Source organism: Cyprinus carpio, chromosome B7, assembly GCF_018340385.1.
Source record: "Cyprinus carpio isolate SPL01 chromosome B7, ASM1834038v1, whole genome shotgun sequence".
In the NCBI taxonomy this organism is placed as follows: domain Eukaryota; kingdom Metazoa; phylum Chordata; class Actinopteri; order Cypriniformes; family Cyprinidae; genus Cyprinus; species Cyprinus carpio.
Window position 1 is genome coordinate 41,949,811 of NC_056603.1, and position 27,234 is coordinate 41,977,044.

General features: G+C 36.9%; 2 protein-coding genes across 4 annotated transcripts in view; one reads left to right on the forward strand and one right to left on the reverse strand.

The window, feature by feature from the left end:
• The window catches only part of LOC109094271 (pre-mRNA-splicing factor ATP-dependent RNA helicase DHX15), a 37,662-nt gene extending 21,294 nt beyond the window's left edge, over positions 1-16,368 (reverse strand). Inside the window, exons 1-6 of one of the 2 annotated variants that reach the window (XM_042728709.1) lie at positions 16,215-16,368; positions 13,892-14,228; positions 13,380-13,573; positions 13,076-13,235; positions 10,742-10,960; positions 4,286-4,453 (exon numbers count right to left, since the gene is read on the reverse strand). In XM_042728709.1, the coding sequence (XP_042584643.1) occupies positions 4,286-4,453; positions 10,742-10,960; positions 13,076-13,235; positions 13,380-13,573; positions 13,892-14,228; positions 16,215-16,222 (1,086 nt within the window). In that variant the 5' untranslated portion in view covers positions 16,223-16,368. The other variant, XM_042728708.1, reaches the window with a different exon arrangement.
• Positions 16,369-19,006: 2,638 nt separating this feature from the next.
• LOC109065717 (extracellular superoxide dismutase [Cu-Zn]-like) lies at positions 19,007-24,293 on the forward strand. 2 transcript variants are annotated; one of them, XM_042728711.1, is made up of 2 exons: positions 19,007-19,163; positions 23,030-24,293. In XM_042728711.1, the coding sequence occupies exon 2, from the start codon at positions 23,045-23,047 to the stop codon at positions 23,702-23,704; it is 660 nt and encodes a 219-aa protein (XP_042584645.1). In that variant the 5' UTR covers positions 19,007-19,163; positions 23,030-23,044; the 3' UTR covers positions 23,705-24,293. The 2 variants fall into 2 exon arrangements, with proteins under 2 accessions (XP_042584645.1, XP_018938269.1); XM_019082724.2 differs by lacking the exon at positions 19,007-19,163 and adding an exon at positions 21,745-21,909.
• The last annotated feature ends 2,941 nt before the right edge of the window (positions 24,294-27,234 follow it).

Sequence of the window (27,234 nt, forward strand, 5' to 3'; positions counted from 1 at the left end):
TTTCCTTTGAATTACATTGTATTGTTTTTTGAAACTTAAACCGCATAAACACATCTCATTACAACAAATACACAAAATAATTTTCTTTTTAGCAACATCATATGACCCCTTTAAAATGCGCTAATGCAACAAATCTTGAATTTTCTGTCACAATTTAATTTCATTGCCTAATCCATTTAAATGTTATACAAGTTAACTTAATCATATATAGGTATTGCTTATTGTTAAGATAAACTGGGCAGTAGATCTGTAGTTTTCAGCATGCTTTGCATAGGACTGCATTAAGAGAGTAAATATTGAAAGTGTAATTTTGCACTTTTCAGAAAAGTGAACGACTGTGTTTAAATGTTCAGTTAAACAATGTTTATTACGGTTTAATAAAATAAAACCTACATGAAAAATTACTTAAACCTTAACGGAAATAAAATATACTCATATACACTCATTTTTAATTTAATCTTGCTTGAAGCTCTAAAAATAACAAACTGATATACAAATTAATTAAATAGATATAAAAAAAAAAATTACAAAAATAAAAAAAGCTTAAACTGAGAATAGAAAAAAATAAAAATTCAAAATATTAATAAAAATACTAGTATCTCAATGACACAAAATTAACACTGGTTAGTTAAAGTTGGTGTTGTTTTGTGGCCCTAAACTAACTGCATGGAGGATTCTTAATTTAATAAACAATTTTTTGAATGCAAGGAAAGTAGAGAATCATCATTCGTTACCTTGTTACTAGATAATCCGAGCTTTCGACTAAAAAAATAAATAAAAAAAATACCGCTACATATATTTACAAAAAATACTACCGTTTCATTCATTTCTATAAAAGATCACTGATTGCAACAAAAAACAATTGTTGTGAACAGGGCTCCAAACAAAAAAAAAAAAAAATCGAGTAAAGAGCCATTGGCTCCTATAAGAAAAATATATTTTTTAAGGTGCCACAGAATAAACGTGTTTTATTTTATTATTATTATTTATTTTTTTACATTATAACATTTAATTCTTACTTCCCTGTGATAAGTGTCTCATCTTTTCTTGACTTTATCAGCATTTTAATTCATCTTGTCGATGACCTGGGAACTAAGGTTCACTTGAAGTGGGAACTAAATGTCTTTTACAACTTGAAATATACAGTCACACATTGTTTATTACACAGAATCTGTACCAATATGATGGACCATAATCATCACTTGGAGTGTAGTTTGGGCTCCTCAGTGCATCCTGTAAATGTTGTCATACACTCTTAAAAATAAAGGTGCTTCACGATGTCATAGAAGAACCTTTTTTTTCTAAATGATTTCATAAAGAACCTTTAACATCTGAAGAACCTTTACAGGTTCTTTGTGGCGAAAGAAGGCTCTTCAGATTACAAAAAGTTGAGAAAGAGATGGTTCTTTAAAGAACCTTTGACTGAATGGATCTTTGTGGAACCAAAAATGGTTCTGTGAAGAACCTTTTAAGCACCTTTATTTTTCAGAGTGTATGTCTTTCACACTTTCAGTTTTTCTTAATTCGCAAAATCCAATTTTTTATAGGAGGAGTTCAATGTAGACAAGTAAAAATATTAAAATGCAATAGCGCATAAATATAGAAAAATGCTCCTCTTTATAGTTATTTTTCTAGCTGATTGATGAGCTTATATTCTGAGGTAAATGTATATTACGTTGCAATGTTTACAATCTTTACATGAGCTTTTACATGAGACATTTCAGTAAGTTGTCCTGTAAGCTCTCTGATAAAATAGCTTTTGATGTTAATTCATGTTCATTACTATAGTAGTAAAGAGGAAGATTAAATGGGTTCACTTGCCGCTTGAACTGTGTCTTGAACTGAGGCGCTAAAGTGACCGAGCCTGCCACATTATATAGCTCCAAAACTGTATTTATTGTTTGAATTTTGATATGAATTTGGAAAAAATTTTAAGCTGATACTTTGTTTATTCAAAAGTATCAAAGCACAAAGCTTTTTGCGATTACTGGACGGCAAGTGCGCTTCAAAAAATGAAGCTCATGCATCAACAGAACACAGCATAGACTAAGATCTTGATAAGAAGAAGCCATATTATTAATGATTATAAACGAGAATTAACAATATTGCCAATATCCACACAGCTGACAGCTTTACCTGTTGTAGCTTGTTCATGTTGTGCGTGAAATAGATGCTGCTTTTACTCACTTTCACTTTTTACATCTCCGTCATGCCGATCTCAGAGATGAGGACTGTTTGAAACTCTTTTTTCCACTAAAACTTTGATGTGCATTATCTCGGTTTAATATGCGAACATAAAAGTTGTGATCGCAAAACAATCAGGAAAATTAATTTAAGTTATAACGTGTAAATACTTAGGCCTAGTCGCCAGTAGCGACCTCAGCAAAAACTTCATATGCAATTTAATATTTCTGGTCACAAATGCAACTGTTTTAGTTGCAGTTTGGAGACCTGGTGAACAATTTGTTTCCTTTTTTTTTTTTTTTTTCAAATAGAATGTTTCTGAATAATAAGCAGTTCTCAGTTCCCAAAATTCGTTTGCATCACAGGGGTTGCAGCATATTCACATCAGCCCCTGTGAATCCATGTGCACTTTCATTTTCTTCTGAACCGCGCAGGCAAACACCGGCAGATGTTTGAACTTCTGAAGCAGCTTATGCCCGGGCTTACGAGTAATCAAACCTCTGAGAAACCTAGAGCCTCTTTAAACATGGAAGTGGTCAGGGGAGAGATGAAATGACACAATGCCCTGGTGGAGGGGGATGGAGGAGGCAGATACTTGATATGTGAAGCAGGAGGATGCTGATGCTTTTCGGTACATCAAAACACAAACCAGGCATGGAGCGAAGACTTCGTTGCAGCTACAAATAGAGCCATCATGTTGAAGGAACAAGAATGTGGAAATTTGCAGTTCAGTGAACGCATGCATTCGTTCATTAGGACATCAGAAATCTTTGCCTGGAAATAATGACAAGCAGAGCCGATTCTGTAGGGGAGAGATGACTCAGTCAACTCCTCATCAGATGTTTGGCCAAATGTTTGCAAACTCAGAGCCGCTGATTAGATGTGATATTCTGTCAGATCTTTGGCCAGTCACGCAGGAGTCATCAGGCTTGTTTGAGACACAAAGAAGTGAAATGCGAGTAGAGAAAACAAAAGAGCAATTGTATCTGCACAACCTCCTGCTAAGAGTAAAGGATGACAGACAATGAAAGACACTTTATAGCGGATGAGCTCTGATAAAACAGCTAGAGTGAGTTTCATTTTTTCAAAGCCAATATGCCAAAAATGCCAAAGGACCATATTCAAGTCGGGAAGCAGAACAGGAGGGAGCAAAAGCAAACCATCAAAAAACCGACTCAAGAAAAACATAACTGCTCCAACCCTTTTCAAACCATGGAAGGATGAGTAATTTTCCTTTCCAAAATTAGAGAAAAGAATCATATGCTGACAAAAGCAACATATGCCATGAGTCATTGCTTTACCAAAGCTAAAGATGGAAGGAGAGAAAAAAGAAAACCTCATTTCCACCATTCCTTGCTCCTCATCCTTCCCTCTACTGACACACTTGAGTCATTCTCTCATCCTCTCCTTTCTTTAAATGAATTGAAGATGCTACTATAGCTGTGCTGATACAATCGCATCAATATTTTGAATCTTTGATATCATACTTCACTGAAAAAAGTGAAAGGAATAGCTACATGTAGTTTAAATGGATTAGAAGGTTTGCTTGAGTGGACTTTTAATGCATGGACAAAAATTGAGAGAATCCTAAAATTTGAGTTTGAAAGATGAATGAGAGTCTTAAGGGCCCTTCACACAGAATGCATCTTTGTGTCTAAAAACACGAGATGCTGCGCTCAGGAATGGGTTTTTAAAAAAAGTTATTAAAAACAAGTCCACCATGTTGCTGTTAAATAAAAAAGTCACCATGCCAACTTGCTACTGTAAACAAAAGCTTGAAACACTTGCTCCGCCTCCGGGATCTTTTGATTGGCTCAAAGTTCTCAAACTGACATTGAGGAGCAGTGCTGCGCCTTGACACGGCTTCTTAAAAACGTGGTGCCATATGCGAGAAGCTGCAAAAAACGGCCCCTTATTGGTTTGGAACTTTTGTCTGTGGAATATTCTATCAAAGAATTTTAAGAATCTCTTGAACCAAACCACATTAGAGGGACTAAAAGCAATACACTTCTAGGAATTCTGGGTTTGTCATAGTTTAACCCTCTTAAGATCTTGTGATGATCACGATGTATTGAGACATATGTACGATGTTGATCTTTACCTTCCTGCCGATGGCTCCGCTGGGTTTGCGGGGCGGAGGCGGCTCGAAGATCCTCTGCTGCTGCTGTGGTGGCAGCGTGGAGTAGAGTGGGATGATTTTGATGTCGCCAACATCAGGGCCGAGATCGTCAATCTCACGTTTGATCCGTTTGCAGGCTTCATCGATTTCCTAGAAGGTAAAAAGACTGATGTTAGAGACCACAGACAGAGAATCAGGTGCAAAATTAATGCCTGGCGATTGCCAAAAGACATTTTTAGCAAGTAAATTAAATATAATTAACATATTAGGAACTGCAACATAATACAAGGAATAAATGGCTGACATTTGCCAATGACAACTTTTTAAACACAAACAAGGCTCGTTGGAAAAATGTGTCCAAAAACATACCAAAACATACAATTCTCTGCAGGTTCCATCTGGAATAAACACTAGTGACAGTAAAACACCAACAACTTCTTCCTTTTCACATGAATAATGATAAGGCAGATTATTAGACTTATTTTTTTATGTCAGCCATTTATTCATTGTATTATGTTTGCCCAGTTCCTTGCAAATTACTATGTTATGAGCTAAAAACACTTAACACCGTGCATGATTTGGAAACTAACACATTTTTTGGCTCACTGGACATTTCACTGTGAAAGTGTCCCAAAACCTGCAAGAAGCAATGTAATAGTTTCCAGAGATGTCATGTTTTTCCAAAGAATCTTGGTTGTTTTATGAAAGTATAGTCTAGAATGGCAAGTTTCCTCCAGATCTCCATTAGGACCCAAAAGACACCAAATAAAAACTAGAACATATTTTTAGGGATGTTTTTGTCCATAGAGCAAATGCCATTAGGGTCGTGTGTTGTTCAGACCCCACTGACTTGAAAAGGCTAAAACAATGTCTCTATGTTCCATGAAAGAAAGTAAGTCATAAAGGTTGGGATCGACACACTGATGACAGAATTGTCATTTTGTACAACCTTTCCCTTTAAAAACAGGACGCATTGGGTATGTTAAATAATTATTTTCATTTGCTTTTATAAGCTCCAAATCAGTGGGTTGTGTAAATCCGTTCTCTCTTTGTCCAACTTCCTCACATCAACTGATTTTGGATCAGCTACCCGTTAAGCTCCATGTTAGCCACTTTTACAAACATCATTAACTGCTGGATCAATTCCCCCATTCTGGAAACACCAGCACCACTGAGGCTTTGGTGGTTCAGTGGTGGTACACTTGACGTGCCAGTCATGTCACCCGAGTGAGAAAACGAAAGCTGGAGTGCATGGCTTTCGTGGTGCTTGGGTAAGATCCTTACGGCTGTGCTATCAACAGCGGCAGTCACAAGGGCACGTGTACATTCACATACCCACTTTATTATTCCAGATGGCAACGTAGTAGAGCTAATGTGAGATGAGAAAGCCGCAATGGTGCATAACTAGGAGCAAATCACAACAGATCAGTTAAGTGAAGCTGAACTTTTCAAACACTATGGCTTGAGATCTAGAAATACGTGCCAGTCATCACAGAAAATTAGAGATCCGAACGTGTTTTATAAAGCACACACTGTAGTGCAGCCTTAACAAGCACGCATTTTACAAAAGAAAAAAAGGTGTCAAAATAAAGTTCTAGACTACCCTAACCAGTGTTCACTAAATGCCTTCTCTCACAAGTCAAGAGAAATATTCACTCTGACACAAATGAAGAATGCTTAGTATTTACAGCAAAGCTTTGTCTTTTCTTCATGCATGAGCACACTGCGCTCATGACAAGTGGCACAGTCCTACTCATTTGGAAGTCAAAGCTTATGCAGTACCGCCATCCTCAGGGCAAAGTGTGCACTGCGACTTGAGCAGGAAAGAGATAAATGGTACATCTCTAGAAAAACTTCAGGCTGTTGTAATAAAGCATTTATCGATATCATGACATGCACTGCAACATCGAAAGGCCCTAAAAGTCTTTTACTTGAGACCCTTTCATTGGGTATCTAAGCAGCCATAGCTGATCATTTACCCATAAAAGCATTAAAGCTCGTAAGCGTGCTGATATCCCAGACACGGTAGTCCGTGCACGCACCGAATCGCTCCCTGGGGCACAATATGCGCAGAAAATGGTGCCGGTGGCCATGTGCATCTTAATCAAAGCTCTGCCACAACGGAGCAGGACAAGGCAAATCTGAATGGATTGATCAAATTAGCCAAAGTATTAATAGTCCATCAGCCCTTGGGAAGCGGCAGCTGTCAGGAGGACTGCTATCCTTGCTGCCAAGGCACTGGGGAGAGAGGGACAAGCGGCTGTGCCAAAGCAGAAGAGCCTGCACCTGGAGCAGGATGCCAAATCGAGACCCTCGCTTCTCGCAGTGGCGCGATACAATGCTGGAGAAAAATATTTTAAATGGACGCTATAATCTACATGCTGCAGATGCAAATGAGCTGGCACAGATCTAAAGGAGAAAACTAATCTTAATCAGTGGTAATTTAGGCCTGATTTGAACGAGCAAAGTTGAACAAATAACCGCAACCGTATCAGCGTGGGTTTTTTCTTTTTGAAAGATCGTGTGGTTTAAAACTAATTGCTGTTTGCGGAAAGCCTATAGAGTTAAGTCGTCCATTTCTTCTGCAGAGTTTCGATGCATTAGCAGGAACCAGGAAAAGATAAAGAAGCTAAAACGAAGTGGACAAACAGTGTAAATTGCTCAACTGAAATGAGGCACCTTCATTGACCAAAAGGAGCAAACTGAGCTATTATGTGACCAGCCTAAAAACCATGTTCCTGGCCTAGATTTTAGCATATTCAATCGTTCTTTAAATGGGTGAAATATAATGGCCAACTCCACTACTGTGATCATTAGTCTCATCACATGCTTAAGATGTGAAGCACTGCACCCTTTGAACTGCCCAAGTCCGTATGAACTCCATTAACCCAATTAAAAGCACATTAACAAGCGGATATCCATTAAAAAGCAAGATCTGCTACTACAAAGCCAAGAGATGTCCAAATAGCCAACGTGTTAATGTGAGTTTAAGTTGTTATTTCTTTTATGTAAACATACCAATTAAAGGAATAATTCACCCAAAAACCAATATCATGTTGTCATTTCATATAACGTCACATCGTTCCAAACATTTATGACTTTCTTTTTCTGCAAATATTATCATGAATGTTGGTTATCGAACAGTTCTGGTTCCCTTTGAATTACATTGTATTTTTGTCAATATTATGTCCTTACTGTTTGATCACCAACATTCTTTAAAGTACTGTATCTTACGTTCAACAGAAGAAAGTATTTTCATTTTTGGGTAAACTATGCCTTTAAAGGTGCAGTATGTAATATTGACGGCTACTGGTTGAAATTGGTACTGCAGTCCAAATACAAAAAATTCCTCAAGACTCAACACTCATGCAGGTTGCCAGATTGAGGACTCGCAACTGGAACGAGCAAAATTGACAACGGAAGGCGACGAGCCTTACACGGTAAGTTGATGTGTTGATTTATCTGCATTTTAATATTCCTCTGGTCATAGAGCTTTTTATAAATGGATGCCGAGGTTTTTTAGGTCAAGTAAAATCTGCTATTTATGTTCCAGTTCGTTTGCTGGCTTCCGTGGCTGCAATAAGCTGTGTTTTCTACCAACTAGCAACCCAGGGTGTCGAAATCCAATTGGGTAAACTAGCAGTGGGTGGAGTCACACAGACCAAAACAAAAATAGACATCCCAACACAGAACACAGATTGAACTTGGCATGTTTCCTAAATATCTGCAAACATACAGTATTTTTACTCTTCAGTATAGTCAAAAAAAAAAAATACATACAGCACCTTTAAGAATGCCATATGGAGGTTGATTTTCTGTATAAGCACTGATGATTTTAATGTTGCTCTGTTGCCTGACACAAAAACTAAGTACTCAACCAATGGTGTGAGTTCAGGGCAGGACTATGTGTTTGGCAGAAAACAGTAGATGGGCGAGTTTAGAACCGTCATTAATTTTTCAATTACTTCTGAAAACTAGCAGCACAGAAAATCCACACAAACATATCAAAAGCGCAAACAGAGTCAGTCTGTTCGCGATAAAGACGAGCTCACTTGTATCCGCTGACATTCTGGACTTGATAATGATTCGTTCACAGCATAGAGAACAATCCTGCGCATCAATAAATCTCCACTCAATTATCATCCGATGCTGGTGGAGACAGTCCAACTGCAACTTACTTGAGTTCATTCATTCTGCAACGAGCCAGCGATCAATCTCACACCTGCAAATGAAAACGGATGTACACGAGCAGACCCACTGGAGAAACTAATGACGAGAGTCTGCCGTTAATAAATAGGGTGTCAAATTATCTGATTAGGTGGATGGTGCGAAGATATGACTTCTCTTTGCAAAGGGAAGTAAGAGACATAAATAGAGGAAGTAGTATGTTCAGTTAGACTGTCTGTCTGTTCGTTTGTCTAGCCTGCTTTGAATGAGGTTTCAAATTGACTGAATTGTTGGATTACTGCAATTTACATGATTTTTCTGGCCTCCTCATTATATTTATGTAAAGCATCCAAGAAAATGAAGTAATTTTTTCTTTGATCTTAGCAAAAGGAGAAAACGAAGAGAACAGATATGTGGGGAACGCTGGTGATTCTCCATCTGTGAGCGTATTTATCATTTGGGTGGGTCCCTGAGCCTCCACTGTGCTCAGGTGAGCACTGGTTGCGGGAGACGTAAAATAATAAATGGCTTAATTTCAGGGCTGAATCTGGGTCATTCTCTGCCATCTCTCACAGGCTTTTGCCTTTGCGCCAAGGCCAGCTGTGTTCATGGCCATTATCAATCTAAGCATTGATCTCTTCCGCACTATTTAACAGTTGTGTGTGAGGCGGCTTGAAAAATGTCACAAATGACAAATGTGGCTCATAATGAGCATCTTGAATGTGAAGTCATAAAGCCACACACACACAACCAAAATAAAGCACCCCCCGTTTGTCATTCATGGTTTTCTGCGAAGATATTGAAATATATTGAAATGTCACAATATATATATATATATATATATATATATATATATATATATATATATATATATATATATAATATTCTAAAATATATATATATATATATATATATATATATATATATATAGCAATTAATTGTTCAAAGTCCTCTTATGTTATTCTGCGTGCTTAAGATGCATTTTTTTCTTACTACATGTTATCTTAAGGTTTTTTCCCATTATTTTAATTTTAGCTTTAGTATAACATTATAATACCATTCATTTTTTCACTTTTTTATAATTTAAAGAAACCAAATTAAAATTTTTAATCTAATTAATCACACCCTTAAATCGCTCACTTCATGAAATTAAGCATAGACCATCTATCTTTACTTTGTCATCATTTGCTATATCTAGCAAAGCAAACCAAAAGATTGAAGGGTGATTCTCGAAAATCTGCATTTTTGCAAGCTTTTTTCCAAGATAAATTTAGATGTCTTTCCAAAAAAGGTCTCCAAAAGGACACCAAAGGACCTGATATAATATGATATAAGGAGCCCATATAAGCACATATGAAAGAAAAAAAAGAGCTAAAAAAATTCAGAATTGTATAGTAGCCTATGTGTACAGTGCAACAGCATAGAGCTTTTTACATTTCAGAGAAGTCAAGTTGCGATACCGAACAGGACCACATGGAGATGCCAAAAACCCATAAACCAACCACCTGCTGACTGCATTTACTACAGTACACGGATCCATTCAGAAAAACTAAACACAGCAACATACACATGACAATCAAAACATTATTGTCAATGTGTGTGGAAACAATGTCTGTACCTGTGCATAATACAATGTGCAAACAGTGCATAAAGAGCACTCATACATGCATAAATATAATGGCCTCACGAGTGTTTACTGTATGACTCCTGTACGCCACCGCAATCGTCTTAACCTTAAATGCAGTCTTCATCCATCAAAACTATACTAGCAAGACACTGGTTATCCAGTTGAGAAAACGTAATTTGCGTCTCATCTGACCATACAGCGTTGGGATTTGTTGACAATCCGTTCAGTCTGTGCTTCACACAGTGCGACGTGTGAGCTCACGCTCTTCAGGGACAATCACAGAATATGACAGAGCTTGCCCTTTAAAGCCAAACACACTGGAATGTATAATTCACTGAAAACACAACGCAAGTCTCTATTCTCTCTGCAATCTCTGATGTAATCAGCCTGGTTTCCTTTATATTAGCGTTGTTTTGGACAGACTGTTTGAATGCATTTTATTAGTTTATCATTGTATTGGTTAGTTTCACGGATCTGATCGCAAGCAGAGAAGCAAAGGGTTAGAATTTAAATTGTGCTTCAGTAATTTTGCGTTAAATTCTTTTAACGTGTTAAGGATTGTAAAATTTATCTGGTTTTAATTTTTTTAGCGTTTTTTGGATTGTAGAATTATTTGCATGAGCTATATTCAGAGGAGGCATTACCTCCTGTCCGGTGAGGAAGAGCAGCACATCTCCCTCATCTTCCTCACACATGTGGATCTGGATGACCGTGCGAATGGCCGCTTCCAGGTAGTCCCTCTCCGGCTCGGGTGTGTAGAAGATCTCCACGGGATGCGTCCGGCCGGGAATAGTCAGCAAGGGGCAGCTGTCGAAATACACCTGGAACTTTCCAGCGTCCAGAGTGGCGCTCATTACGATGACCTGGGGAGAAATACATAGACTGCGTTGGCTTTTGAACAGACACCGTTTAACACAGCATTCGGTAAAAGCCGCTGTGCTTTGCCCGTGTCGACAGCAAGCACGTCTCGTTCTCTCTGGGGATATTATGATTGCAATCAAACAAAAAAAAAAAAAAAGGCACAGCGCTATTCTGAGGTCCACCCGCCACCTTTCCACATCATTTCGAGTTATAATAGCTCTTAAAGCATATTAAACTTTAAAGCTGCATGGGGACGGTGGGCTGAGGGATCACTTGGAGTCACCTACACCTTATTTAACAGTCTCTGAACACATGTATAACCTTTGATTTGTTCCTGACAACAACTAGTCATTACCCATCTGCTTTATGAGAATCGCTCCAGCACATTTCAGCCATAAAACTGGCTGCGCTTCTGCTCTCCTTGGGCTGATGGCTTTCAAATGGGCTGACCCAGCAGCGGCAGCTTTACCTCCACTAAAGCGACTGGCTGTGCATTTCTAACGTTTGTCTTCAAACAAACGGACACGCAGCTGTCAGGTGTGTGAGCGGCTTCATCGGCGACAGTCCACACACTTGCAGAATTATTTGCATTTGTTAAGAGAACAATTTCTCCTGGCTCAGCATGATCTGGCTTCAAAACTGAACAACTCACTAGTTAGCTTTTCTCTCTTCTCCGTTACATCAACAGCTATTCACTCCAACAGCAAAGGGATGATTGCTAATATGTATATGGTAGTGTATTAATCAAATATATGTATATGCACACAATAGTCACCTTCCAAAATATTCAGTTTTTGGTAAATTTCACCTTATTTATTATATATTCAGAATACTATCAAATCCAAATTATTCCATTTTTATTCGATTGTTAATGCGCATATTATTTTGCTTTACAAATTCGCCTCCACAACTAGTGGTTAAAAAAGCCGTTTATGAAATGAAACCTGGACATCCAGGACACAAATCTATGAGAGTTTCTGCAGGCTTTATGAAGGTAAATTTAAGAATTTTTCAAGACCTTTTATAGACCAATTAAAAACAATATCTAAAATATCTAAATCTGAAATCAAGATACATGTACTGGAGAAGCAAAATTACACAAGATGTCCTGTTTTCTGAGAAATTGCTCAAAATTAAGCATTTAAGATTAGTATCTGCCAATGAGGTCAGAAAATCAACTTAATTCAAAGGGAAACAAGTTTTCCCTTATTGAGTGACATCTGTGCTCATTTTAACCATAAATTCATTTAATTTTGATATTTAATTCAGAAAACAAGACTTTATCATAATTTTGACTCTCAAAAAACTCTTGATTTAAGGCTCTTTATATATTTATACTGGAAAACCAGACAAAAGTGAGTGATATTTTTTATTTTTTTTTTGCAGTGTAAGCAACATTTAACGCTAAAACTAAGACTTTCTGCTCCCATTTGAGATCTTTTTAAAGCCTTAATTTGTGGAAGGACAAGTTAAAACTTTTTAAGACCAGCAGAAACCCTGCTATAAACAATTTTTTTAAAAACCCTGCTATAAACAAACATGAATGTTTTCAACTGATCAAATACACCTTACACTTTAGTGTAACTTACAGTGTACTTACCAAAGAAAGTACAGACTAATGTAAGGTTACGACATGGGTTTAGGTTAGGTTTAGGTGCAAGTTCAAGATTAGTACCTCGTTATTATTCAGTTATTGCAAATAATATAGTAAGTACATTGTACGTACATATAAAACATGACTGTACTATAAAGTGCCTAATTTTCTCTCTAAAGTTGTGATGAGACCGAAGTAACTGAAGAGATATATATATATATATATATATATATATATATATTTTATCCATCAGTTGTTGTTGGAGGCATAACTGAATGCAATCTTCCAATCTAATCTTGGCCTATGATTTTTTTATTTATTTTTTTGAACATTATGGTAAAAAAAAAAAAAAAAAAGAAATGCATGGATAAATTGTTTGCAATAAGATCATCAAGATGCATGTAGAAAATAAGGTGAATTTTCATTTCATGCAGACCTAAATATTCTTCCCCTCATGTCCTCCAGTTTCTAAGGATAAAAAACAACCACAAGGTGGTGCAAGCATACGATCAGCATGACATACCTTGAGGTCGGATCTCTGCCGGACCACTTCTTTGAGGACGCCCATCAGAATATCTGTGGCTAAGGTGCGCTCGTGAGCCTCATCGAGAATAATGACACCGTATCGCTCCAGCAGCGGGTCGTTCATAGCCTCGCGGAGCAACATACCGTCTGTCATATATCTGTGAACACAACACACGTTAATGCACTCATCTTTATCTCAGGTGTCATTTGCCCAAAAGTACCTACACTACGACTCCTGTTTAAAAACCACATACACATTGCTTGTGTCTAAACCTTTGCTTTCTACCAGAACTGTTACTTACTTCAGAATGGTCTTTGCAGAGCTACAGTCCTCAAATCTGATGGAGTATCCGACCTCCTGGCCAAGCATGACATCCATTTCATCTGCCACTCTCTGAGCCACACTCATGGCTGCCACCCTACGAGGCTGTGTACAAGCCACGCCGCGCTTGGGGCCTGGGAGGGCCCTCACCATGTCCACACACCACTGAGGGATCTGAAAAAGACGGCCGATTCATTAATGCGCTTTACTGTGTTTCTCTAGTCTTCCCTTGAACAAATGAATGAGTAGTTAACATGGTGCCAGTCACAAACTCGTCAGAATGACTCTCGGGAAGGTTGTGAAAAAGGGCACACTAGCTTTGGTTGCCTGAGTCTGTTAGCAGGCAGCATGATTTAAAATACAAGAAAGGATTTGGTGTGTATTTGAATAGGATTAATGATCAGGGGAATATTTTATATGATTCGTTTTATTTGTCTATGTAACAATAATAATGACAGGATCAATTACAAGGAAACCCTTGTTTGGACTGACCTGTGTGGTCTTTCCAGAGCCTGTCTCTCCGACGAGCACAAAGCTCTGATGCCGGTGGAGGATGTCATTAAAGCGCTCTTTGTACTCCCAGACGGGCAGCTGCAGCCTCTTCTTGAGGATCTCGTAGAAGCGCGGCGTGTGAGGCAGGTTGGTGAAGGGGTTGATCTGCTGTTGCATGGCCGTCTGCTTGAGTGTGAGCATCCCGGCGCTGGGCACGACGGAGCTGAGGGACGCGCTGGACGCCTTGCTGTCTCGATCCCGGTCTCGATCGCGGTCCCGGTCACGATCACGGTCCCGATCCTTCGACCGCTCGTCCCGATCGCGGTCACGGTCCTTACTGATGGGAACACATCAAGAACAACACAAGGATTTAGTTCCCTGGAAAAAAGTCAATGTTCAAACTGATAACATTCATGAGAAATTGATATTCAAATTATGCATGTATGCAAGCGATTGCATGACTCTATTAGCCAACTCCAACATAACATCTTATTAAAGGGGTCATCAGATGCAAAATTCACTTTTACATGCTGTTTGAACGTGAGTGTTGGTATTGTGTACACACAACCAGCCAGTAATGATACAGACCCACCCAGTGTTTGTTTGTTTTTATATATATGTAAACAATGTGTATGTTTAGGACCCATTTAATAGCAACTTAGTGATGAAAGGCCAGTAATTGATTTCAGGCAAACAACTCTTTCTAAAAGTACAAGTATCATAACTACTGAAGTTGAAATAATGTGGACAAAGAGCTTTCACAGTTTATGTGATATCAGAGATGAGAGCAGATCAGTTTTAGTGTTTAAAGTTAGTGTTCAAAATCAATTCTCCTGTGAAGCAAATGAACAGGATTTTTTTCTTCTGCTTTTACTACTAAAAATGAGAGTATTTTAATTTTTTTTTTTTTTTTGATAAATGCTTGTAGCTTAGGTTGAATGGTGCACAGCGATGTCTGAATCTCAAAAGAATTTCTGTGCGTTTCTTGCCTTTTCTTTAAATGAATCAGTTGAGTCGGCTCTCAAAAGAGTCTGAATGATTCGTTCACAAACCCGATTAAATCAGTTTGGTCGTCAACTCACTGAACCAAGTGCGAAAACATCTTTTGGCAAAAATCACTGAACAAACTGACATCTTTTGGCAAAAAATAAATGAAAAATAAAATACAAATTTTACTAAAAAAGCCCGTTTTCAAACATATTCGTAAGGTGTTTATCTGTAACATTTACGCTATTCCCAACATCACAACGTTAAATAAAAACCCTTTTAACTCTCATCATCCATCCATCCTTCAGTTCAACAAGTCGACGACCGAACCGATTCACTCAGGTTAACGAATCGTTTAGAACACCACCGAGAACCGATTCACTCAGGTTAACGAATCGTTTAGAACACTACCGAGAACCGATTCAATCGAATCGTTTAAAAGATCCGGCATAACAGAACAACTCGTTTAGAATTCAGAACTTCTACTCATAACAACATTAAACCCAAACAACGAGCAATTCATACAAATACACTAAAAGATAATACAATGTCACTGAAAACCAAAGATAAACAAAGCAGGCCGCGCTTTAGCAGCATGCAGCCAAAAAACAGCCTCATTAACGTAAGATCACATCCCAAACACTAAACATTTTACTCTTTTTATAGTTAGTTTTTTGAGGACGGTTTCGGAGCCTAGTGGTGTTCCACATTCCGACACCGGCAAAGTCACGATTACACAACACGTTTACACTCAACATCATCCGCTAACGCTACTCATTTAACGGCTTCACAAAGGCTTCGTGTCTGCTTCTTTACATATTGCAAACCAGAAGTATGAAGTAGCTACTCTTAACACACACACAAGAGAGAGAAATGTAAATAGTGCCAGTTGTACGTCAAAGCGACGCAGCAGCGCACGTGTTAGCGGCAGCCGTCACAAAGACTCGCGCGCTTCTGTGCAAACACACGCTTTCCTGCGAGCTACAATAACCTCTTCGGAAGGCAACCGTGCCTTTTATATACAATATGTATTAGCAACGATGTCCCTGTCTGTGCGGTATTAAACCCGCACCAGCACAGGAGTGTGACTATGCTAGCACAACCTAGCCGCTCACTGCTAATACACTCCTCCAGCTCAACGTACCCGTCAGATGACCTCTTCTTGCTCGACGAATAATCATCGCCTAAATCCAACCGATGCCGTTTTGACATCTCGTAATAGAAATATTAATAAGGCAAAAGAGAAAAGAGTTTGGTCGGTTTCTCCACCGCAGCCACTGCTCTCTCTCTCTCCCAAGCGCGGCTAAAAGACAAGATGGCGACCGGAAGCACTTACCTCATCATGATTATTGCAAGTGCACCGAAGCTCAACACTGCAGCAGACGCCTCTGATTATGCGTATTATTCAGTATATTTTGGTTTAGGTTGCAAGAGATGTATACTGAATAATGCACGTTGTGGGTTGTCTGCATACTGTACCGGAGGATATTATATCTAGCGCCAAATAAAGCAGAGCGCGCGACAGTTCCGGTATTCACCGCACGCGGCGCTACAGAGTTTGTGTCCTTGGATTTTCTTCTTCTTTTTTTTCTCTTTCAAAAACAAACATCAAACAGAACACAAACAAAAATGGGCGATAACATTTTTAATATGAGAGATGTTTTTATACATTTCTTGTTCCTAGTGTCTTGGATTTTCTTTGCAAGTCATAACTGCTGGATTTTTAGTTGTAAGTAATTGACTGTATTTAAAAGGAACAGCCAGTTGTTTTATTTTCATAAAAAGTACATTTAAAATATATTTACCTTAAATGTGATATTGAGTTAAAATTGTAATCAATATATTTACATGTGCTTTAGTATGTTACTAAGCACGTCAAAATATTTAAATATAAAAGAAAATAATGATTTCAAATGTGTATTCCTTTTTATTTTATGTTATCTAGCTTTTAAAGAATAAAAAACACAAAGTGTCTCTTTAAGTACACTTAAGTGGCCTTTTATTTCATGCATCTGCAAGTACAGTTTAAAAATACTTTTAAGATTTCTAGTAAATTTCAGTTCAGTTCACGTTTATTTGTATAATGCTTTCACGATACAAATCTTTGCAAAATAACTTATCAGCGGTGACGTCTATATGCCAGAAATATACAGTACAAACCATGCAGTCAGTTAATGACATGTATTCAAACAGATGGTGGACACTATAGCAGCAATAATTATATGTTGCGATTAAACTTAAAGCATTATTTGGTAGTTTTGTGTGTTGGTTCAGTGTTGGCATCATCTCTTCTCAGGTACAGAGAACAAATTAGCGTAGCTGCTGTTCCAACCAAGCAAGAATGATCATGTGTGCATTTGATTAGATAGCTGAAGCATAAAGTTATGAGATACATTATGTGAATGCTTGGCTCTAGATTTAAACAGAGAGAGTGTGTCTGAACCCCGAACATTATCAGGAAGACTGTTCCAGAGTTTTAACAAAAAATGTGAAAAAGCTCTACCTCCTTTAGTGGACTTTGCTATCCTAGGTACTATCAAAAGTCCAGTGTTTTGTGACCATAGGGAGCGTGATGGATTGTAGCGTGGTAGAAGACTAGTTAGGTACGCAGGAGCTAAACCATTAAGGGCCTTATAAGTAAGTAATATTTTGGAACTGATACGAAACTTAATAGTTAGTCATTGTAGAGACTAAAATTGAGGTAATATGATCATATTTTCTTGACCTGGTAAGGACTCTAGCCGCTGCATTTTGGACTACCTGTAGCTTGTTTATTGAGGATGCTGGACAACCAGCTAGCAGTGCATTACAAAAGTCCAGTCTAGAGGTCATGAATGCATGAACTAGCTTTTCTGCATCAGAAACAGGTAACATGTTTCGCAGCTTGGCAATGTTTCTAAGATGGAAGAATGCTGTTTTTGTAACATGGGAAATATAACACCAACATTTTTGACCGTAGAGGCAGTAACTGTAAATCTGTCTAGATGCAAATTGTAATCTAAAATATTTTTGATCCAATAAGTAATATTCCTGTTTTATCTGAATTTGATAGGACAATCTTTTAATTTTTAACAAACTTTGTTAGCTTAGATAATGTAGAAGTTTCATCTGGTCTTGTTGAAATATATAGTTGAATATCATCAGCATAACAGTGGAAACTAATCCCATATTTTCAAATAATATTACTAAGGGGCAACATATATTGAAAATAGTAGAGGGCCTAGGACAGATCCTTGCAGCACTCCATACTTTACTGGAGTTAATTGAGATGACTCCCCGTTAAAATAAACAAAGTTATAATGATCAGACAGGTAGGATTGAAACCATGTTAAAGCCTACCCTTGAATAGCTGTATAGTTTTGTAATCTATCTATGAGTATGTCATGATCTATAATGTTGAACGCAGCACTAAGATCAAATAAAACTAGCAATGAGATGCAGCCTTGGTCTGATGCAAGAAGCAAGTTATTTGTAATTTTAACAAGTGCAGTTTCTGTTCTATGATAAGGTCTGAAATTATTCATAGATATATATATATTTTTTTTTTTTTTTTTGCAGAAAGGAGCATATTTAGCCATAAAACAGGAGATTTGAAATGGGTCAGTTATTTGCTAGTTCACTAGGATCTAGTTGTGGTTTCTTAATAAGAGGCTTAATAACCGCAATCTTGAAGGGCTTTGGGATGTGTCCTAGACATAACGACGAGTTAATAATATTGAGAAGTGTTTTTTCTGCTACAGATAATATCTCTTTCGGTAATTTAGTGGGTACTGGATCTAATAAACACATTGTCGGTTTGGATGTGGCTCTTCCTGTCCTAAATTACAAGTGCACATTCAATACAATTATGTGCATACAGGAGTATGCAGGTTTTATCTACATTTATGCTTTTCAGAAAAAAAGTTTTTCCAGTTTACAACAATATGCTGTAATGGGTTGAGGGCTGTAATAAAGCACACAATGAAGGAGATCCTTGGCAGTCTTTTTAATATAGCACAAAACATAAAGCAGGAGAAAATACAACCGCTCCAACTCAAAACAAACAGCAACAGAATCAATGCAAAACAAAGGTGAAAGGAAAACTGAGGGCTTAAATACAAAGTAGAACAAAGGAAGAACCAAACAAGACACACCTGAACTGAGGACTCAAAATAATCAGTAACCATGGAAACAAACAAGCAGGGAGCCAAGGAGAACTAAACTAATTAAATTAGAAAGTTGACAGACTTAAACATAAACAGAACAGGGAAACAGATCAGAAACTAACAGGAAACGTGACCTGCAGGTGAGTAAATAATTGAATGTTTATTTCTGGATGAACTACCGCTTTCACTAAAAGATGTCTCAGACATAAATTATCTATAACATATTAACACAAGTCTGATGTTATTGCCTGCAGCAAATATCCAATTTTTACTATGCATGTTATTTATGTGAAGATTTTCAGAAATCACTTTACAGTAGTATTCCCATATAATGTGTTTAGTCAACAGTTAATATATTTCTATCCAATATATAATTGAGAAATGATCAAAACCTGAACTGGCATTCCTTGAGAGTGTCCTGAATGAAGTCTCAGAATGTACTGAGCACTTGTACATCTCAGACAGCTCCTGTACATTCAGACTATGATAATCTACTGTAATGAATCAGCTAGTGCAGAAGACAATCATTGCCGTCGACACCGGTAATTACACAGCCTAGGCATGGCTAACAAGCTTCATAATAGCAACAGGATCATTGCTCGCGGCTGGGAATTGATGGTGATGGGAAAAACAAAGTTAACGTTAACAAGACTTTGCACTGCTCTCTGTATAAATCTGAAATACTGGCCATTTTTATTTCTGCTTTCACAGACAATTAAATAACAGGCCATTTGCATGTGGCTTGTCAGGCTCAGGAAAGAGTCTGCAGAAATGGTTTCTTGAAACAGAAGAACTGTGAGATATTCACTTACGACAGTCCCTTATGAAGCGTGGTTTATGAATGAACTTCAAGTGGAGAAGCATTTACAGAGCATGTTGGTGGCTTTGTAAAATCAGTTTTCTGTAAGATAACTAACAGCTGAAGCACATCTAACAACAAATGTAACTCTTATATAACAAATGCTGTGCTGAAAATCCTTGTCCTAATTTGGTGTTCCTGGTCAAAAATGACCAGCCTTTTAATAATTGTTTGTAAATCTCTCATGATGCTATAATATTTCCAAATCCTGGATTCAATCTTTTTGTCAACTTGTCTTCTTTCAGTTTGCATAGGTTTTGTATTTCTTTTTGGACTCAACTAGTTGTAGGCCTCATTGATCTGAACTTATGTTTTTGTTTTTGAGAAAAAAAAAAAAATATATATATATATTTATATACATATATATATATATATATATATATATATATATACCAAAACCTGCACCTGTTATAAAAAGAAAATATATCCAGGACATTATCCATATAATATTTCTGACAATAAAACCATCTCGAGATAAAAGTCATTAAAATAAAATTGCGAGATTAAACTGCCCATTTGGAGGCAAGTTGTTATTCGAGGATTAAAAAAAAGTAATAAAAAATACAATCTTGAGAATAAACTCATTAAATATCGAGAACATAGTCGTTGTGTTTCGAGAAAAAAACTCGTTAAATTTCGAGAAAAAAAAGTCAAAATAATCGTGAGAATAAACTCATTTAATTTCGAGAATAAAGTCGTTGTGTTTCGAGAAAAAAAAGTCGAAATGAAATGTAGAGAATAACGCATTCGATCAGTGTTCATTGTATAGCCTACTGATAGAGTACATGGCAGAGTTGGATCACTTAGTCAAGCTATATTTTAGACTTTCTTTCAGTAACAAAGAAATACTATCAACTTTAGCTAATTATGACAGAATAATAATTAGCATACGAACTTTAAAGAGAATTTGCAAGCGGCTAGGTCTTTTTAGAAGAAAAAATCAGTCCAATTTGCGCGATGTAGGCTACTCGCTTTTGTCCAACATGAAATGACAACCAGAGGACAAATGCAAGGTTATCGCTGGCTTCACCCAAATGCACTCTGGGACTTGGACAGCTATGATAAATTAAAACCATACGGCATTGCCATTAATGGCGTGTAATGTAATGAGTTTATTCTCAAGATTGTATTGTTTTTCGAAATTTTTTTTTTCTCGAAATTTAACAAAGTTTATCTCGAATTCACAACAACTTGATTCTCGATATTTAATGTAATCTCGTTACACAACGACTTTTCTCAAGATTGTATTTAGATTGTATTTTTTTTTTTTTCTCGAAATTTAACGAGTTTTTAATCTCGAAACACAACAACGTGAGTCTCGATATTTAAGTAGTTTATTCTCAAGATTGTATTTGGACTTTTTTTCTCGAAATATAACGAGTTTAATCTCGAAACACAACGACTTTATTCTCGATATTTAATGAGTTTATTCGCAAGATTGTATTTCGACTTTTTTTTTCTCAAAATTTAATGAGTTTAATCTCGCAATATAATGACTTTAATCTCGAGATGGTTTTATTTTTTTATTATTGCTTGGCCCTAATCCTCTTCCGTAGTTTTTGACTTAAGTGTAACAATATAGAGGGAAAATATCTCAAAGTACAAAAATTCTAAAGGGGGAAAAAAAGAGAAGTAAATATTCACTGTGAAGGCAAAATCAGTAAGTTTTAGTCTAATGTGATAATATTAACTAGCATTTTTGGCAACAAAAAAAAATAAATAAATAAAAAAAAAAACCTCCCTGTGTCAAAATGACTGGAACACAACATGAGGGTTAATATGCCTTATTTACATAAAAACTTTGAGACTGTCTGTACTGTAAAATAATTGTAACCAAACATAACTAGGAGTGTTATCATGGTTAACTTAAGCTCTACATGAGTTCTCAGAAGAGCAGCCAATCAATAATACAAAGTTTGATCACAAGTGGATGTTCTCTCGACCCCAGCACACGGATTAAGCTTTGCAAAAACCTTGTGACTGCAATTTTCAGTCTGCACACTGTTTCAGGACAACATTTTAATACGGTAATGTATCTTCGCTGTTTTTCAATGTTTTTTTGTTTTGTTTTTTTCATTGATAGCTGGTGCAAATATCGACTTGATGTTGATGGTGCAAATATTGACTTGATGTTCAAGTCCAATCAGCAATGTAGCTTTTTGTGTTATGGACTTTCCCTTTGTTTTTTGTTTTTATCTTCTTTTTTGGTTGCATAGCTAATAATACCAGACAGAATGTGCTAGAAAAGCTGTTGGGATTTAGCTATATAAATAAAATATCATAGAGTGTTAAACAAAAGCATTAATATTTTGTCTTTCTTTTTAACTTTCCCTTGTTAAAAAGTAGACTTCCACATAAAAAGAGTACAAGTTATGAAAATAATTGCAACTGAATGAAACGCATTACAGTTTAAATTTATATTAAATTCGATTATTTGAACTTTAAAGTGCTTTTGTAGGACTTCTTTATATGTAATTTTATAATTACTTCTGTTGTTTTAGAAATATGGTTAAAGTACTGCTGTATGTACTGACAAGAATTTATAGCAAAAAAATGTAGATGACATTTATAATGATGGAGTTGCAATTCAGTGCATTTAAAATATCTTAACTTTAAATGGAATATTGAATAACACTTTTACCATTATGTGCTTTAGTGTGTCAACTGTATTTTAAAGCAATAAAAAAAAAAATTAAAACATGATCTAATTTAAAATCTACTTAAAGTAACTTTTAATTTGACATTATTTAGTATATTTAAGTGTGTTAAGAAACACAGTCATGAAAGTGTCTCTCTTTAAGCACACTTAAGTGCAAGTACATGTTTTTTATTTTTAAATATACTTTCAAGATTTGAAGCACACTACAAGTGCACATTCAATACAAAGAACATTTGTTGTTCAGCATTTAAAAAAAAAAAAAAAAAAAATCATACGGTTGTGCTGTTTTGCCATTAATGCAATCTAATCTGGCTGTGCTATTTCAAGCTAATGCAACTTCCCCTCACAAAGCTCCCTGGAAGAAAGATTTGTAATGTGCCTAATGCAGAGAAGAGAAGAACAAAAAATATTTCCCTGAATTGCACCTCTATCAAAAACACTACATTGCTAAAATTGCATGATTTCACTGATTCCACTCTTCATTCTAGGCTTTAAACAGCAACATGGAGAAAATCATCCTACAGCTCCCTCTGATATTGCTGGTGCTGCATATACAAAGTGGATCGTCCTCTGACAGTCCTGTTCATGAGATCGCCGAAGCTCCAAAGCCAGAAGTCGTGGAGTTCAACAACACAATCTACGCCACTTGTGAAGTAAATCCCGTCCCTAATTTACCACCAAGCCAGCCACAGATCTTTGGGCAGGTGCTCTTCAAGCAGATCTTTCCCAATGGAACTCTAGAAGTGAAAATCCACCTCCGTGGTTTGCCTGCCGATGATCAGCAAGCGCGCGCCATCCACATCCATCAGTACGGAGACCTCAGTCAGGGATGCGTCACTGCTGGTCCTCATTACAATCCGCGGGCAGTCGACCATCCCGGTCATCCCGGAGACCTGGGCAACTTTGTTTCTGAGCAAGGAGTTATAAGGAAGTTCCAGAAGCTCCCGGAGGCCAAGCTGTTTGGGGGTGAGTCCATTCTGGGACGCGCCGTGGTGGTTCATGAGAAGGAGGATGATCTGGGAATGGGGACGGATGAGGAGAGCAAACGCAGTGGGAATGCTGGGAAGAGAATCGCTGGCTGTGTGATTGGCATTACTACTCCTAGTCTGTGGCAGAAGACTGAAGGGCTCCCTAGGGAAGAGGTGGAGGAGGGAAACGAGTAAAAGATGAGAGGAGCAGAAGAAATAATGCATTGTTTCTTTGATTGATACTTGATACTGTTTAAATTTAGGAACCGTGTTTGAAATGGGTCCATAATTATTAACCTTAAAGGGATCGTTTAGGCAAAAATGAAAATTGTGTGTTTTATTCACTCTCATGGAATGAGTTTCTTTCTTCTGTAGAACACAAAAGAAGACATTTCGAAGAATGTTGGCAACCAAACAGTCATTGATTTCCTTAGTATGGAAAAAATGCTATGTAAGTCAATGGCTGTTGTCAACCGATTACCAACATTCTTCAAAATAACAGAAGAAAGGTTTGGAACCAGTGGAAGATCATTAATTGATGGCATAACTTTCTTTTTTTGGCTGAACTATCCTGTTAAAACTTCCAAAAGAGTTTTGTAGCAATTCAACAGAAGAGCCATTCTGGTTCCCCAAAGAACATTGCATAAAAGAGTCTTTTTTTGTTGTTGCTGTTGTTTTTGTTTTTTTAGAACAATATAAAGAACTTTTGTGTAATGGAAAGACTCCATTGGATAAATGCTCTTCATGGAACCATTGACTTCAATAAAGTTGTAAATGTAGTATACATATTTCTTTTTTTTTTTTTTTTTTTTTTGTCTGGGCTTTAATATAATATTAAAAAATACCTTGAAATTTCCTGAATTTATTGCCATTACAAACAATATTATTTAACATTCGGGTGCTCTTCAGCCATTTTTACCTAAAGCTCATCCAGCAATGGGTTTTTTAGACCTTAAATGCAATAGTTCTAGTGTTTTCAGTGATATGAAACATTTACGGGTGTAAATTTTACCAAGTTGGCGGTTTACCATGCCAGTTTCAGCCAATGTACATCTATGTAAATACACACAATATCAAAGCATTAAATAAAAGAAACAGATCAGTATTTGGGGGGTAAGTTTAGCCAAAACGAGGGCCGTAAGTGGTAATAAATGCATTCTTAAAATGAACAGTCCTAAGATGCAGTCTAGACTGCTGTACCACTGTGACAAAAGCTGCCTCTGTTCCCATTCTGCAAAAGTATTTTGAGCAGATAATGTGAAACTGGGCCAAATATCACATTGCATAACCATTACCACCTGATCAACATCAGTGCAATAACAATTCATGCAAATAGACTACAGTGCTCTTTTGTTTAAGCATGTCATACTTGTAGTATGTCGCAGTACATTTTAAAAAAGTGTCTAATTTTTTATTACATATTTAACTTCCATTGTTTCCAAACTTGTTATATTGATGTGTATGTGTATGTATTCAATACCAGCCAACAGAAATGGCATGACTTCCACACACTTTAAATAATATCTGAAATCCAGAATAAGTCAAGAAGTTTTCCTGGCCACTGAGAGACAGGGATTCATGATTTGTGCTGAACAACCACCGACAGACAAGCTGCCTCAATTCCCAAGGCATAAACAAATCAAACAGAATATAAAAAAGGGTATAAAACGCAATGCGCCGTGCGCTTCCTCTTAAGGTCTATTTGGGACAGTACTATTGAACGGAGAAGCGCTGAAATAATTGGATGCAATGAATTACTTTCAGAAGGGAGATGTGATGTCTGCTGTGAGAGGCCGCCATGGGCTAAGAGAACAGATTTGAGTTTAGGATTAGTGCTGTGCTTGAACTAATAATGTTTATGCATAAAGTCTGATTCGGGATTGCTCTAGTGTTTGCCAGATATCGTCAGCTAAAAAATAATTATAATATTTTACTGTGAGCTGATGTATTCAAAGCTGTGAGCTGTATACACTTTCTGATTCATGCACGCTGCACATGCCTGATGAGAGACTGACTCCATAGTCCATAAATATTGGTAGATATAAGCTTACAAGCAAAACTACTATTTCCATTGCTCACAGCTTAGAGCAAAACAGAACTCTGAGTTGTTACTGTAGTACATTTCTTGAAGAAATAGTTCACTTAAATATGAAACTTTGCTGAAGATGTTCTCATCCTCATGTCATCTAAGATGTAGATGAGTTTGTTTCTTCATCAGATTTGGAGAAATGTAGCCTTGCATCATCAATGAATGCTCTGCAGTGAATGGGTGCCGTCAGAATGAGAGTCCAAACAGCTGATAAAAACATCACAATAATCCACAAGTAATCCACACCACACCAGTCCATCAATTAACATCTTGTGAAGTAAAAATCTGCATGTGTGTAAGAAATAAATCCATCGTGAATGCCATAAACCATTTCTTTTATTTAAAATATGAGTCCATTATCCATAATAATGCTTCCTCCAGTGGAAAAGTCATCTCATATGAATCAGGAGAAAATATGAACAGATTAACCACCGTTTAAAAGAGAAAACAGTCCAAAACGGTTCTAAACAAATATGTGTGTTTATTTTGATTTGAGAGACAACAGGAGTTGGACTTTTTCACTTGGAGGAAACGTTATTATGGATATTATGGACATGAATTTTAGCCAGAAGCAACGTTTTAAAGTAAAAATGCCTTAACGATGGATTTGTTTCTTACAAACACACAGATTTTCACTTTACAAGATGTTAACTGATGGACTGGAGTTGTGTTGTGAATTATTTTTATGTTTTTATCAGCTGTTTGAACTCTCATTCTGACGGCACCCATTCACTGCAGAGGAACCAGCAAGTGATACAATGCTACATTTCTCCAAATCTGATGAAGAAACAAACTCATCTACATCTTGGATGGCCTAAAGTTTAGGACATTTTCAGCAAATTATCATTAAAATATTAAAATAGCATAACTTTACATAAAGATTACATAACAAGAGCAACAGGCTTTCCAGATGTTTTCTTACACATTTCACCTGCTTCTCTGGTTACTTTCTGATCTCTCACAAAACACTGGTATTAGCACAATAAATCCAAATATGAATAAATTGATGGCTTAATTTATGTATTTCATCTTAATATGATAATGTGTTTAATATTCTGAACTAAATATGCAAAAAATGTTTTAAAAGTCAAATATTATATATTTTACCAAGAAGATAATAGTTTTCCTTTGTAATTTCTGTCTTTTCTTTAATAAAACAAAAGTTGATAAAAAAAGAGACACTTCCATCGAAATCCATTATTTTAATTATTTATGAGTAGGAACTTAAGCAGGCTTCTCAAAATGCATGTGCTCCTGTACAATGAATCCCTCAAGATTTCACACAACCATGTTTCTGAATATTTTAATGTTTCCCAATGAATAATTCAACAGAGTATGAATACTGTACAAATGTAGTGTTTCTTGTCTAATAGGACCAAAGAGCAAGAGAAAGCAGCTGTTGAATATGTGTAACAGTGTGCAGACAGTGAGTGACGAGCTGTCGAAGCAGGAGAACAGAGGACTCAACCGCTGTCACATCTAGTCCTAGTTAAGAAGTGTTCCAGCAGTCAGTGGCAGCAGGGGACTCGTCTGTGACAGCACTTCACCATCTACTTGTGTTGAGATCCTACAGCGCAGGCTCACTCATGACTGAACTCATGCTGCACTGTAACTAGTGCTCTTTATCTTGCTTTTA